The 14,947-nt window shown below is 37.1% G+C and overlaps 1 protein-coding gene across 12 annotated transcripts in view; it reads right to left on the bottom strand.

The window, feature by feature from the left end:
• UBR3 (ubiquitin protein ligase E3 component n-recognin 3) overlaps nucleotides 1-14,947 on the bottom strand; it is a 263,282-nt gene that overhangs the window by 151,300 nt on the left and 97,035 nt on the right. For all 12 annotated transcript variants that reach the window (XR_004176549.1, XM_031651339.1, XM_031651340.1 and 9 more), the window contains exons 12-19: nucleotides 11,159-11,224; nucleotides 10,980-11,069; nucleotides 9,109-9,237; nucleotides 8,124-8,176; nucleotides 7,897-8,030; nucleotides 7,455-7,540; nucleotides 6,014-6,155; nucleotides 1,913-2,009 (exon numbers count right to left, since the gene is read on the bottom strand). Coding sequence is in view for 11 of the 12 variants with exons in the window: in XM_031651339.1 (XP_031507199.1) it covers nucleotides 1,913-2,009; nucleotides 6,014-6,155; nucleotides 7,455-7,540; nucleotides 7,897-8,030; nucleotides 8,124-8,176; nucleotides 9,109-9,237; nucleotides 10,980-11,069; nucleotides 11,159-11,224 (797 nt within the window). In the remaining variant the exon portion in view is untranslated. The remainder of the gene's footprint in view (nucleotides 1-1,912; nucleotides 2,010-6,013; nucleotides 6,156-7,454; nucleotides 7,541-7,896; nucleotides 8,031-8,123; nucleotides 8,177-9,108; nucleotides 9,238-10,979; nucleotides 11,070-11,158; nucleotides 11,225-14,947) is intronic.

Below are 14,947 nucleotides of genomic sequence, written 5' to 3'. Positions count from 1 at the left end.
CTCAAAAGCCAAATAGAGGAAACAAGAGAATGAGGGAAAATAGAGAACAAAATAAGAAAGTGAAAAAACTGATAAAAACAGCTTTGGGAATATGGTTTTATCTGACTATGTGAAATAGTTATAAATCAAAATATGATACAGATCTAAACGATATAAAACAGATCCCAAAACACAGGATACTTGGAAACAGAAAAAGTATACCTATGTATCAATATGGGTCTAAACCAGGTTTCTCAACCTAGGCACTAACAACATTAAGGGAATTCTTGGTAGAGGTGGTAGAACTGGCCTTTACTAGATGTCAGTGGCAACCCTACTAGTCTTCAGACAACGCCAAATATCATCCCTACTTAAGAACCACTGTTCTAAATGAAAGAAATAAACTGCTCAGAGCTAAAAGTTTGCTAAGTGAAAAATCAAACAATTATATTTTCCTTACAGAGTACCTGGCATATAACAAGCATTCAATAAATGTGTACTGTTAAATAAAATTTCCCCTTTAAAACTGATTGCATTATTTAATGATTCCTTCAAAGCTTTGAAAGTTTCAGCCCAATCTCAGTCCAAATTTCTAGTAACTACAAAGTAAAAGAGAATAAAATTTACTTAATTCTTATACATTCAAAACAACTAACCGTCACCACTACCCTGAAAAAAAGGCAGAGCCATTTAAGACCGGTGTTTATGAAGTCTCAGTTAGGTTTTCCATGCAAATACTTTTTCCCAATTTTCTTCATTTTTCAATTTTTCAACAGGAATTACTCAAATTTATTTATTCAACAAATATATTATGAATACCTACTAAGTGCCAGCATTGAGATAAGTATTAAAGATGTAGAAGAGATACAGAGATAAAAATATCTTCCCTCAAGGAGCTAAGAGTTTAGTAAGATTACAAGCAAATTTTTACAAAACTACATGAAAAGCAGAAAAAGAGGGAGTTAAGAAACCAGAGAAAGAGAACCTCAGTCTAATTTCTCCAAGGGTTTAGAGAAAGGGAGAGAGAGATGCTGATGGCTGAACTGGGTTGTTGTCGTCGTTGTTGATTCAAAGATTGTTTTGGTTTTGTTTGGGGGGAGGAAGCAAATTAAAATTCCACATTAAAAACTTTCTTCAGATATTTGTCTGTGATAGGTATTTCTATTACTGCAAAGTCTTGGCAAAAGAGAAGTTTCACTTTGATAGTTATCTGGGTAAGTATTAATACTTTCTCAAAATGAAGGACATTTGCATCATTTAAACTTGTTTTTTAAATGTTTAGCTGTAGGAAAGCACAAGTAAAAGATGATATCCTGTGATATTCAGCAATATAATATTAACTATTAAGGTTTTAAAAGAGGTGGAAATAATACATTTACAACAGTCTACAATTTACAATAACATACAAAATTGAATTCTGCATTTAAAAGATATCTTTCAAAATGTTTGTCTTCTGCAGTCATCAATACTGTAAACTATTTTGTTAAATATTTACAAGTAAAATTCATTTTGCTTTGGCTATTTTCCCAGTTGTCACGAACACAGAAATATGTTCACTTATTACAGACACCCATAACCATCTCTGATGTCAGAGAATTCTATTCTCTTAACTTGTGCCTCCTCTACTGGTTCAAAAGTAGAACACCACAAAACCAAGCCTTTAATTCCACTGATGAAACAGCAACTAAGTAAGTTTCTGTTTTTTAAATTTAGTGATCATGTTCTAAATCTATCACATTAACATCAAATTTTGGATAAAGATCTTAACATAAATCTCTGACAGATTATTATTTAAACCTTAAATTATTATTTGCATCTCTAAAGAATGGACGTATACTTTAATGAGAGCATATCATATCTGTGTTATAATTGAAATTTTTCCATATAAATATAAAATACTCTGTTATGATGCTAATCAATTTGATGGACTTACAATGCAGTATATCTGTCCATTGCAGACTGCACATCTCTACGGTAAACTGTTCGAAGAATGACCATGACGGGGTCAAACTCTTGATCCCAGACTTCAGCTATTATTCAAAAGAAAGTAGAAACATTGACTTCTCAGAAATAAAATCAATATTTATTGACTTCTTACATTTGTTAAGTATATTTTACATTTGAAAGACAGAACAATTTAATCTGATTATAGTATTTGCCTTAAGAAGCTTGATGCCATGATTACTTTTCTAAGTCAAAAATCACAATTTCATCATCAGGAATGTTCTCTTGAGTTCAGCAAGCACTAAAGAACAAAAGTTTTGTAATACAACAATGCCTCACCAGAAAAGTTTACTTCATTGTTGTTGTTGTTTTTTGCAGGGTGCCAATTAGAAAGAAACACAGCACGTTAAGACCTTTGAGTGTACTTAAAGGCAAGTAAGGTATGCCTCACACCTGCAGTCCCAACTACTTGGGAGGCTTAGGCAGGAGGCTCATCTGAACCCAGGAGTTGGAGGCCAGTCCAGGCAACAAAGCCACACCTCATTTCCCTTCCAAAAAAAGTATTTAAAAAAAAAAAGTACTTAAAAGTAAAAGCATGAAAACTAGATTTAAAGATTAATGAGGCTGGACACGGTGCCTCATGCCTGTAATCCCAGCACTTTGGGAGTCTGAGGTGGGCAGATCACTTGAGGTCAGTAGTTTGAGACAAGCCTGGCCATCACAGTGAAACCCTGTCTCTACTAAAAATACAAAAATTAGCCAGGCGTGGTGGCACACACCTGTAATCCCAGCTACTTGGGTGGCTGAGGCAGGAGAAACACTTGAACCCAGGAGACAAAGGCTGTAGTGAGCCAAGATCACGCCACTGCACACCAGCCTGAGCAACAGAGACCTACTTTATAAGTCTTTTTTGTTTATAAAAGATTTTCTGCTCCTTTGCTAAAACGGATCACTTGTCTCCTTATCTTCGGCATAATTAGGAACCACTATCCTGTGTGTGGAATGTGTACAACTGATGGTTCACAAGATGATTTTAAGTATTAAGTATATAAAGCTTTTCATTTTAATAATTATGTAATTATTTTTAAATGTGTATTAGAAAATTGTAAGTTGCAAATAAAATTCATGACACCTCACTAATAATCATGCTTAGGATGAGGCAAGGTTTTTTTTAAGTTAACTCATTTTTAAAAAATACTGAAATACTAAGTATATTTCAGTAGAGCGGATATTTAGATGTGGCAAAAACCTAAAGGATGGACTGAGATAATAATTTTAGAAACCACTGACTTAAAAGAATCTCCATACTAGATTAAGTTTTTTTCTTTCATTCTTTCTAGCAAAATTCTTAACATTTGAAAACATGATGAGAAGCTTAAGCTTCTCCCTACCCATCCACTATAATTACAACTTTCTAGCACAAGACACTGTTAACCATTGTTAACCACTGCCCCTAGTTTCATGTAACAAGCTATTCATCTTAAAGTATCAGAAGTATGACTTAAAATTCTGAAAACAGTCCTTCACAAAGACCTTCATTAGTATTTCTAGAATCATTTATCATTTTTTTTTTTTTTTTTTTTGAGACAGATCCTCGCTCTGTCGTCCAGGTTGGAATACAGTGGCGCGATCTCGGCTCACTGCAAGCTCCACCTCCCGGGTTCATGCCATTCTCCTGCCTCAGCCTCCCGAGCAGCTGGGACTACAGGAGCCCGCCACCACGCCCGGCTAATTTTTTGTATTTTTAGTAGAGAATGGGTTTCACCATGTTATCCAGGATGGTCTCGATCTCCTGACCTCGTGATCCACCCGCCTCAGCCTCCCAAAGTGCTGGGATTACAAGCGTGAGCCACTGTGCCCGGCCGTGATCGTCCTTCTCTTTAAAGTCTATTATTCTGCACAATTAACATGCCAAAGCTTTTATTAGAATTGCACAACCTTAGCAATGGAAGAAAACTTTAGTGATTAATTAGTCCAGTGGGCTTCAAACAGTGTTCCATGGAGCTGAATCACCACAGATGTATAACAGGGGTCACTTTAGGAGCAAGTGGATAGCAGGACAGAGGAGAAGCTAAGTTCAACTACCCATACCCACTTTAACAGGAGTAGGCCAGCTTTTGTTGGTTTTATATTAATATAACAAATTCACTTGAGGGTTAGTCCCCGAAACCAGAGGCTTGTTTCAACCACTTTTTAAAAGTTTAAAAACTTATTTTATAGATAAGAAGCCAAACCCAAAGATAAAAAACTGGCTGGACACGGCGGTTCACATCCGTAATCCCAGCACTTTGGGAGGCTGAGGCAGGAGGACTGCTTAAGCCCAATATTCGAGACCAGCCTGGGCAACACAGCAAGGCCCTGTCTCTACAAAACACACGAAAATTAGCCAGCATGGTGGTGGGTGCCTATGGTCCCAGCTACTGGGGAAGCTGAGGTGGCAGGATCGCTTGAGCCCAGTAGGTCAAGGGTGCAGTGAGCTGTGATGGCGCCACTGCACTCTAGCCTGAGTGACAAACACAGCTCACTGCACTCTAGCCTGAGTGACAAAGTGAGGTTCTGTCTCCAGAAAAAAAAAAAACAAAAAACAAAACAACTGATTTCCTAAACCACACAACTAGCAAATATAATTCATATGGTATTTAAATATGACAATTTGCTAGCTTTAATGTCCGAATGCCCAGTATTCCATCTCAGCATTGTTCAGAACAATCATCTAAAGAGCTTGTTTTAAAAAAGCAGATTCCCAGATTTCACCCACAGAGATTCTGATGACAGCAGACAGGAGATGAGACACAGGAACCTGCATTCTTAATGAGGAGCGCAAGTGAGTCTGACAGAGATGTAATCCTCACATCACACTTTTATAAGTCCTGCACTACACCACAGCACCACTCCACTCCCAAATTCATCTAATTTTACACACAAAATATCCTCTACACTAAAAACATACTGTGCTTTTCTTTCATGGAATACTTTCCAACCAGAGACTCTGGATTTTCTTGCTCCTTGTGAATTCCCTGAAAAATCCCAAATAAGGCTTTTCTGTTCTGCTTTGCCAAACACACACAGCACAGTACATATTATTTACAACTTCAAAATGGGCATTGGTTTTTTCATTAGACAATGTGTTGAGGGAGGCAAGAAGCACGTAACTGTTACTTCCTTCAAAATTTTAACTTAGAGAAGTGAAAATCTGAAAGTCAAACAAAAAAGACTGTGTAAATCAAAACCTTACTTACCTCTGGCTCCTGTCAAGCATGTCAACTGTAAATCTGGGGGGGGGGGGACCTTAGAAAACCAATCATCCACTTAAGGAAAACGTTCTGTGCATTTAACATAGGTTCAAAATGTAAGTAAGTGCTATCAGCATTCTATGTGGACTTTTTTTTAAGATGGAGTTTCACTCTTGTTGACCAGGTTAGAGCCGCAATAGCGGCTCACTGTAACCTCCATCTCCTGGATTCAAGTGATTCTCCTGCTTCAGCCTCCCGAGTAGCTGGGATTACAGGCACCTGCCACCATGGCTGGCTAATTTTTTTGTATTTTTAGTAGAGACGGGTTTCATCACATTGGCCAGGATGGTGTCGAACTCCTGACCTCAGGTGATCCACCCACCTCGGCCTCCCAAAGTGCTGGGATTACAGGCGTGAGCTACCGCGCCCAGCCTATACAGACTTTAGTTTGAACTATTTCAAGTTAAAATTTGGGTCATGAGGATTGTTTTGCTGTTTCAAAATCAAATTTGGAGAGTAAATACATTCAAAATATTTTTAAATATACATTTTGTTTTATAGTTTCTGGTTCACTTATGGTTATGATCACTTATAAAAATGAATTAGAGTTCAAATATAAATTTCCTTTATAGTTCAGAGTCATCTAAGAAGTCTTAGTGTAACATAAAGCTATAGATTTCTAAGTAATTGAAAGCAGTATCACTGTTTACCAGTAAAGACATACATTTATAACAAAATGGAGAAAAGAAAACCAAAGCTTGAATGAACAAAAGGTAAACATTTTCTTTTAATACACAGAAGAATTCACCATTCAAGAACTGATATTTGAAAGAGTTCATTTATGTATATAAACATACCTTTGGGAGTATACATGCCTTGTTGCATAGAACCTCCAGGTTCAAAAACAGGAGCCTTAAAATCAGCTACAGCTGATAAAACTGATTCAAAGCTGTAACTGCCTGGAATAATGCCACTTTTGGGATTAGGATTTTCTGGGATATGATATATATGTCAAGAAAAAATATTAGCAACAAAAAGCCAGATTTATAGCCTTTCCAAGGTACTCTAGTTTCTCATTTTGCTGAAGTAGGCAAATAGTAATTGGCTGTAATACACAGAGCTGGCCACAAGAGGGCTATATAATACAACAGTTCAATAATAACTTTTTAATTGTGATTTTTGAAAATATGTTTAATCTAGGAGCCTACTAATAAATTGTATGCTGTAGTAGTTCCCAGGTATATTTTCCCCGAAATAAATTTAAAAATTTCAGAAAATGACTGAAAAATTTCTAAAAATGTGTCTTCATTTTCATCATTTTGCAAATAACTTTTCCTTAAAAAACAGAAAGAACTTGCGAAAAATTAGCAGATTTTTATAGCAAAGATTGTTTTTCCAAAAAACACAAAATTTCACCCCCAAAGAAAAAAATGCTAAGCAAATTTAAGCAAAGAGGCTAACCAAAAAGATTCTCTCCTCACATTACACAAATCTTTAAAATTCAAAATACAGAGATCGTTTTTACTCTATAATAAACTGATGCATAGTTCATAATGACTGAAGGAACTCATCAGACAATATCAAATTGATGCTGCTTACAAAAATCAAGGTTGTCAAATAGGCATTCTAATAGGACTTATTTCACAAAACAAAAATTTTAGCCAATTCTTCCAAACATAGTCATAAGATATACAAATACTAAATTTAGCCAGAATTTTTATCACAAAATTACTTGATAATCTTGTGTAAAATTTTATTAACATTAACTTAAAAAGATAATCAGATACTCATTGTATGTTCAGTCGTATACAAAGAACCACAGGTTCCCTGTTTGTAAACAATAATCTACAAACAAAAATGCTTTAAGACCAAATTCTACAGAAAAACCCTCAAAATGTTTAAAATCCTGGTAATAATAATCTTAAGGTGTACCTTTAACTGTTCACCATGAATTGCATCCTGGCTACACAGACAAAATAGACCTAGCTGCCTTTTACAAAACGTTCAGTAATGTTGTCCTAGAAGGTTAAATGCTGGGGTGGCCAAAGCCATCAATCTGTCCTGAAATCTACTCTGAAGTCCAAGAAGAGTTCCCCAAGAGGTAATAATAGGAGGTTAAAAAAAAAAAAAAAGTCACCAGCACTGAATACACACTTGAGCAAACAACTGGTATTCTTCTTTTTCTGTTATTTTTCAACTTTGAAAAACAATTAATCAAAAAATTGATAAACCATTAATCATAAAAATTACTTATTTTAGATCCTGCAACTAACAGAAACTAAAATTTTAAAAGGATATGAGGTCCAGCAATGAACTGTGTGTCCTGTCATTCATACACAGCTGGGCTACCATCTCCGCCCTGAGAATCTCATCATCAGACATTCCTAAAATTATTAAAAACAGAATTAACAAATCTGAGTATACATAAATTATAAAGAAAAAAATTACCACATTTTTCATTAAGCTGTTTTACCAAATACAGGATGTTTCAAATTAAAGAGTAAAGAAGCAATGCTCCAAACATAACTGCAGTTTAACTGCTATTTGCAGTTCCCTTAAGCAAAGGATATTTTAAGGATATTCTAAAAGGTATACCTATAGTACAACATACAAGAGTTTGAAACATTCTTTAAATTTATCTACATCCTTTCCTTTTTTCCCTAAGCCAGTTCTACTACAGGGATGGGGAGAAAGGGAGGAAAACAGTTAATACCTAAGTATTAGTATCAGTGAGTTTTACCTAAATGTAAACGAAGACTCAAAAGAATCACAAGAAATGTAAGAGCGCCTTCTAACATCGACCTCTCATGCTCTGCATCAAGTACTGTATTTTGATGTTGTGATGCCATTGTCAACAAATCCACTACCTTAAATCTACAAGAAGAAATATTTGAAACATATTTTTATAAATTAAAACAAAATTAACTGGACACTTCCTAGTATCTGTCTTAATAAAATTATGCCTACCTTTCGAAGACGGATGAAATAAAATAATCTGGGTCAAGTCTAGAAGCACAAACCTTTAAAAGAAAACAAAATGCTTTATTTCTCAATATTCAGTTTTCCTTCTTCTATTAATCATGTTTTTCTATACTTTTTGTTTTTTGTTTTGTTTTGTTTTTTGAGAGAGTCTTACTCTGTCGCCCAAGCTGGTGCAATCTCAGCTCACTGCAACCTCCACCTCTGCCTCCCAGGCTCAAGCTATTCTCAGCCCTCAGTCTCCCAAGTAACTGAGATTACAGGCGTGTGCCACCACAGCTGCCTAATTTTTGTGTTTTTAGTAGAGACAGGGTTTCAACCTGTTGGCAAGGCTGGTCTCAAACTCCTGGCCTCAAGTGATCTGCCTGCCTTGGTCTCCCAAAGTGCTGGGATTACAGGCGTGAGCCACCACGCCTGGCCATGATTTTTATTTTCTGTATGTTATAATGTTTTGACATCTTGAGGGGCCTTACAGACCTGAAGACAGATACTCCCTCCCAGAGCCAGCTAATTCCTAAACATAATAAACAACTTACTTGGGAACATGCCCATCATGAAAGCCAATCATTGTCTTTATCTAACTCTCATACATCAACCCAGTATTTCCCCTGCTCTAAATCAATCCAGGGCCAGGTACCACAGAGTCAGGTTCAGCCCCTATGCCTCAAAGCCTGCTGGAATTATTCAAACTAGCCAATCCTGCCTTGCCTTGCTTTTCCCGTAGAAACCCCAATAAAGGCTCTTGCCTAGGCTCTCCCCTCACTCCTTTCTGCCTCTTGACCAAAACCTGGTGCTTTCCTTGTAGTCTTGTGTTGGGTGGTATGCGTCTTCTCCTGGGAAATGTAAGTAATAAATTATTCTTTCAGTGGCATCGGCCTCTCCATGTCATCACTCAGTCACCTCTATAAATTAAAATCCCTTGGGTACAAATGAGACACTTCTAAAGTATATCTGCATTATCTAATTGGCTTACCTGTAACAGGTAAATGTCAGGATCAATCATGGAATTACAAAAATGAGACTGGACATAGGTCATGGCTTGTCCTTTGATTTGGAGACCATTTCTTACCCACATATTGCTGTGGATTTCAGCAAGACTTGCCTAATAAAAGTAAATTGGACAAAGAATAAATTATCTAAACTCAATCCTTACAAAATATTATAAATAACCATTTCAAAATATTTAATGATGTAATCGTAGTATGAGCCCGATATTCTGTCCAATGTTAAAGATAATCAGTTGAAATATACACTTCTACATTTTTTTTTAACAATAATTATGTTTTTACATAGCCACTTTTTTTTTTTTTTGAGACGGAGTCTCGCTCTGTCACCCAGGCTGGAGTACAGTGGCCGGATCTCAGCTCACTGCAAGCTCCGCCTCCCGGGTTCACGCCATTCTCCTGCCTCAGCCTCCCGAGTAGCTGGGACTACAGGCGCCCACCACCTCGCCCGGCTAATTTTTTGTATTTTTTAGTAGAGATGGGGTTTCACCGTGTTAGCCAGCATGGTCTCGATCTCCTGACCTCGTGATCCGCCCATCTCGGCCTCCCAAAGTGCTGGGATTACAGGCTTGAGCCACCGCGCCCGGCCATAGCCACTTTTTTAGAGTTTAAACATGAGTTGGTTTTCCATGTTGGCCTCTGGATACATTTACAATGACTTTCACTGACATCTTTCATAAGAAATCAATGCTTATGTTTCACTCTATTTCTCCCTTAAGAAAACTCTAAGTAACAACAACAATCCTAATATACATGTTTAAAGAAAGACACTTGGAATAAGCATAAAATAAAATCAATTGTTCAAAGTCAATGAATACATTCTACATCTTTAATTCACCCTAACTCAAACCTATACTACTAATTTTCCAAATATTGGAGGTTAGAATAAATGTTCTCACTATATCAGTATTCAATTCTTCATGTATTTATGTCCAGTGTCAACTAAAACTAAGCAGTCATAATTTTTTTTTTCTTTTTTTTGAGACAGAGTCTCACTGTGTCACCAGATTGGAGTGTAGTGGCGTGATCTCGGCTCACTGCAACCTGTCTCCCAGGTTCAAGCAATTCTCCTGCCTCAGCCTCCCGAGTAGCTGGGACTACAGGCACATGCCACCACGCCCAGCTAATTTTTGTATATTCAGTAGAGACAAGGTTTCACTATGTTGGCCAGGATGGCCTCAATCTCTTGACCTCGTCATCTGCCCGCCTTGGCCTCCCAAAGTGCTGGGATTACACATGTGAGCCACCGCTCCCGGCTTCAAGCAGTCATAATTTTATCTGTTTCCTAACACCCAGAGTTCAGGTTCAATAATATTATAATTAACAAATCTAAAATTGCCAGGAAAAAAAAATTGAAGTGCAAGTCCCTCTAATGCATATAAAAAGCTGGCCTGCCAAATTATAGTGTTGGTATTAAAAGAAATCACAGTGCTTATCTAAGCTAATTCTTCTCTCTTCTTTCTCCTCACATTATACAGATAGGGAAATTAAGAATCAAGGAGGTGAATTACCCTAAACTTTGTGGAAAATAAAACAGTGGTAGCACCAAGGCTAGAATCTTTCGGATCTCCTGACTCCCAAAACAGTGCTATATAGTATGTTAAATACCACCCCATAAGTAAATATCATGAAAAGAATTCCTGGAAAAAGTAAAACTAAAAAGTAAATCTCATAAAATGAAAAAATACCTAAACATAATCTGGCAAAAACACAGTAACAACTTTTTTTAAAAAGTTTTCAAACATCTCAGCTATAATAACAATGAAAGGCAAATAAATAAAAGAAGAATCTCTTAAACAAGGAATCCACTTCAAAACTTTTTAAATGCCTGAATACATACTTGAATTTGGAGTGGGTGAATCATTAGTTTCATTAGCATTTCCTGATCTGGTAAAACAGAATCCAAATCTAGTTCTTGACATTTCACAGCCTAAAATTATAATAAAAAAGTTACTAATTCAATTCCTATTTCTGAAAATTAAAAAAAAAAAGAACAGAACTCTTTAATGACAGTCTTACCTTACTCAAAAACATAGCATAGTAACGATGTAGTGGCAGATGAAAAGTGACTTGGTTAGGTGCTGGCTGGAACAAACAAACAAAATCCATAAGTCAAAGACTATTTTACAGAAATTTTAAGATGGTTGTAAAATGTTTAAACCATACTCTCACCTGGATTTATTCCTATAGTTTAAATTCAAAACTTAACATTTTAGAAGATGCAGATTCTAAAATCACTACAGATAAAATTATCCCATTTTAAACACTTAAGCATAAGTTTCTTAAAGGCAGAAATCGTATTCTACTCAACTTTGAATCCTCTGAAGCATCCAGCACAGAATAATATTTCCTAAATTCACTTTAGCCAAAGCAAATAATCATTATTAAAACAAGGGATGGAATGGATTTCCAGCTACAGAGACCATTTGGGACTCTTCAAATGCATGTATACCAAACATCATGACAGTAATAAGAGTAACGGTCACACATAACATTCATTGAACACTTACTATGTGCCAGTCACCATGCTAAGCACTTTATTCACATTATCACATTTAATCCTCAGAAGAATGCTATGGAGTAGGAACTACTAACATTCTCATTCTACAAGTAGCAAAATTCAAACTTAGAAAACTTAAGTAACTTCCTAAAATTCAAAAGTAGTGAACCGGGGAGCTAATCTGGACTCCACTGTCATATTCAAAACGGTAAGAAGACTCTGACCAAATCCCTAAACAGAGGTATAAATGCAGGGCATCATTAGATTCCTTCACCAGTTGGATAAGATGCTTCCAATCAGTACCAAACAACCAGCCTCTATACAAAACTTCGTAAAAAATATGTGAATGACGTTTACGCATTCCTGTAAATATTACAAAAACTGTATTTTAAATCTGTGAATCCCATGGATCACAAAATCACTACAGGGCAGGGCAAAAATATACCACAGCTGTCCTTCTTAAACAAATGAGTTAAAAACTAAAAAGGTGTTGTTTGCTTTTAATGCTTTTTAAGTTCTTAGTAAATATTCTCTTGTTAAAAATTTTTATACCGGACATTCAGATAATTATGCTAATGTCATATCATTATAGAGGTTATAAGGAGTCTAAATATGTCACCATCCCTGAAATAATTATTTTTTCAAAACCAATAAGATAATAGCATCCTCCTCAATATGTAAAGGCTACAAAAATGTGTTCTAACAAATAAAAGTTTGCCCTCCATAAAAAGAAAGGAAATGATAACAATGTTCTGTAACATGAATAAACCTTGGGGACATTATGCTAAGTAAAATAAGCCAGTCACAAAAAAACAGTAACTATATGATTCCACTTATATGAGGTTCTTAGAGCAGCCAAATTCATAGAGATACAAAGTAGAATGGTGGTTGCCAGAAGCTGGGGGAAGAGGAAATGGGGAGTAGCTATTTAATGAGTATAGTTTCAGTTTTACAAGACAAAAAACTTATGGAGATTGGCTGCACAACAATACAAATACACATAACACTACTGAACTGTATACTTAAAAATGATTAAGATAGTGAATTTTATGTTTTATGCGTATTTTGCCACAATTAAAAGTAAAATTTTAAAAAGTCTGCTCTCCATTACCATAATCATCTTAGTAACATATTCTACACTAACTAGCTAAGTCAGAATCTCTCTCTATTTCCTTTGAGGCATTAAGCAGACTGGGTAAGTGCAGACTCTTTTTTTTTTTTTTTTTTTTTTTTTATAGACAGGGTATTACTCTGTGGCCCAGGCTGGAGTATGGTGGCATGATCACAGCTAGCTGCAACCTCCACCTCCAGGGCTCAAGTCATCCTCCCTGCTCGGCCTCCTAAGTAGCTGGGACTACAGACACACACCACCATGCCTGGTTAATTTGTGTATTTTTTGGTAGAGACAGGCTTTTTGCCACGTTGCCCAGACTGCTCTCGAACTTCTGGGCTCACGCAATCTGCCCACTTCAGCCTCCCAAAGTGTTGTTATAGATGTCAATCACCATGCCCAGCCTAAATGCAGACTCTTTTTTTGAGTCTCGCACTGTCCCGCAGGCTGGAGTATAGCGGCGCAATCTCAGCTCACTGCAACCTCTGCCTCCCGGGTTCAAGCAATTCTCCTGCCTCAGCCTCCTGAGTAGCTGGGACTACAGGCGTATACTGCCACACCCGGCTAATTTTTGTAATTTTAGTAGAGATGGGGTTTCACCATGTTGCCCAGGCTGGTCTCAAACTCCTGACCTCAAGTGATCCACCTGTCTCAGCCTCCCAAAGTGCTGGGACCACAGGCGTGAGCCACCGTGCCTGCGCCCTAAGTGCAGAATCCTGTCACTGCCACCTACCTGTAAAACTGGGCAAGTTGCCTCTCTGTGCCTAAGCTGTCTGGTCCTTAGAGTAGGAATAATAAAGAGTTGGGCAGCTGCAAGAAATAAGTAAAACAGCACAGTATCCAGTACATATTGCTATTAACTAGTAAGCCATGAACTCTATTTTATCTTTCAGGGCTTTAGCATATCCTATATTCACATTCTCCATAATGTTAAAGTCCATATTCCTTCCTTGTCTAATATCACAGACTGGCTACTTGATAAGCGCTTCTTCTATTCCTATATATACTAATAGTCCTTGGATTCCATTCTTCACTCTACAGTCTTCTCATTATATGTGAATTTATCCAGATACACAGCTTCAGCTGCTAACTCTACCCAGTTGACTCCCAAATCTCAGCAGAAATCTCACTCCTGAACTCCAAATCTCACTTTCAGGTGTCTACTGAACATCAATACTTAATATTCCATGGGACTACAAATACAGTGTGTTCAAACCAAACTCGGTATCTTTGCCATAAAACTCAATCCTCCTCAATATTTCTTCTCCAGATTCCCAGTAATTTAAATATGAAATGTAGACTTCCTCCTTCTCACAAGCCTCCTATATTTGATGAGGTATCAAATTATGTTTACTTATTTTTTAAATAATCTCTTAAATCCACTTTCTTCTTTCTGTCTACACTGCACCTAACTAACCTTAGCTCAGGCACTCAACACCTAGTGCCTAGGTTTCAGTGATAACTGCTTCTTCTACTATTATCTTCCATAAAACACCTTTTGTGGTGTCTGCCTAGCTCACAAGCTTCCCATCTTCTCAGAATGTGTCTTCCTTTCCCACTCTCTGCCACCTCAACCACACACAGAGATTGGGGCCTGACAGTCAAGTTTATAGTAGCCATATTTGACTGCAGGCAGGGCAGGGCACATCTGACCCAGCCTGAGCAATGATTTTCTCTCTTAAAAAATTGGAACTGGGATTCAGGGACATTCACAGACAATCTGGGAGTATGCCTGAAATGGTAACATTAGGCAACTATAAGAAGGCAGTATTTCACCACATGGACAAAGTACGGGAAGGGAAGAAAAAATGAGGCACATACACACAGGGCAAAGCAAAGGCAAGCGACAAGAGCTCCTATTCAGATTTCCAGTCCATCCCTGAGGTCCAGGTGCCCTAACCCTGAGACACCCCTATGTATTAATAATAAATGACTGCTTCTTTAACTCAGGCTGCTTTAAATTATTTTTCCCCTTGCATTAAAAGAACCTTGACTAACATATCTTCTATTACCCGCTATATGCTGTCAGAAGGTGGTCTTACTTAAACATTAATTTAATCTTGAACTTCTTCCACTCACAATCTTTTAATGACTCCCTATGGTTTTAGCCTCCTGATAACCTTCCAACTCCTGAGAAGAAACAGCTTACCTCTCCAGCCTCATCTGTCACACAAATTCATGCACCATAGGTACTGCC

This window comes from Papio anubis, chromosome 10 (genome assembly GCF_008728515.1).
Source record: "Papio anubis isolate 15944 chromosome 10, Panubis1.0, whole genome shotgun sequence".
Classification (NCBI taxonomy): domain Eukaryota; kingdom Metazoa; phylum Chordata; class Mammalia; order Primates; family Cercopithecidae; genus Papio; species Papio anubis.
This window is presented reverse-complemented; position numbering and strand designations above follow the sequence as displayed.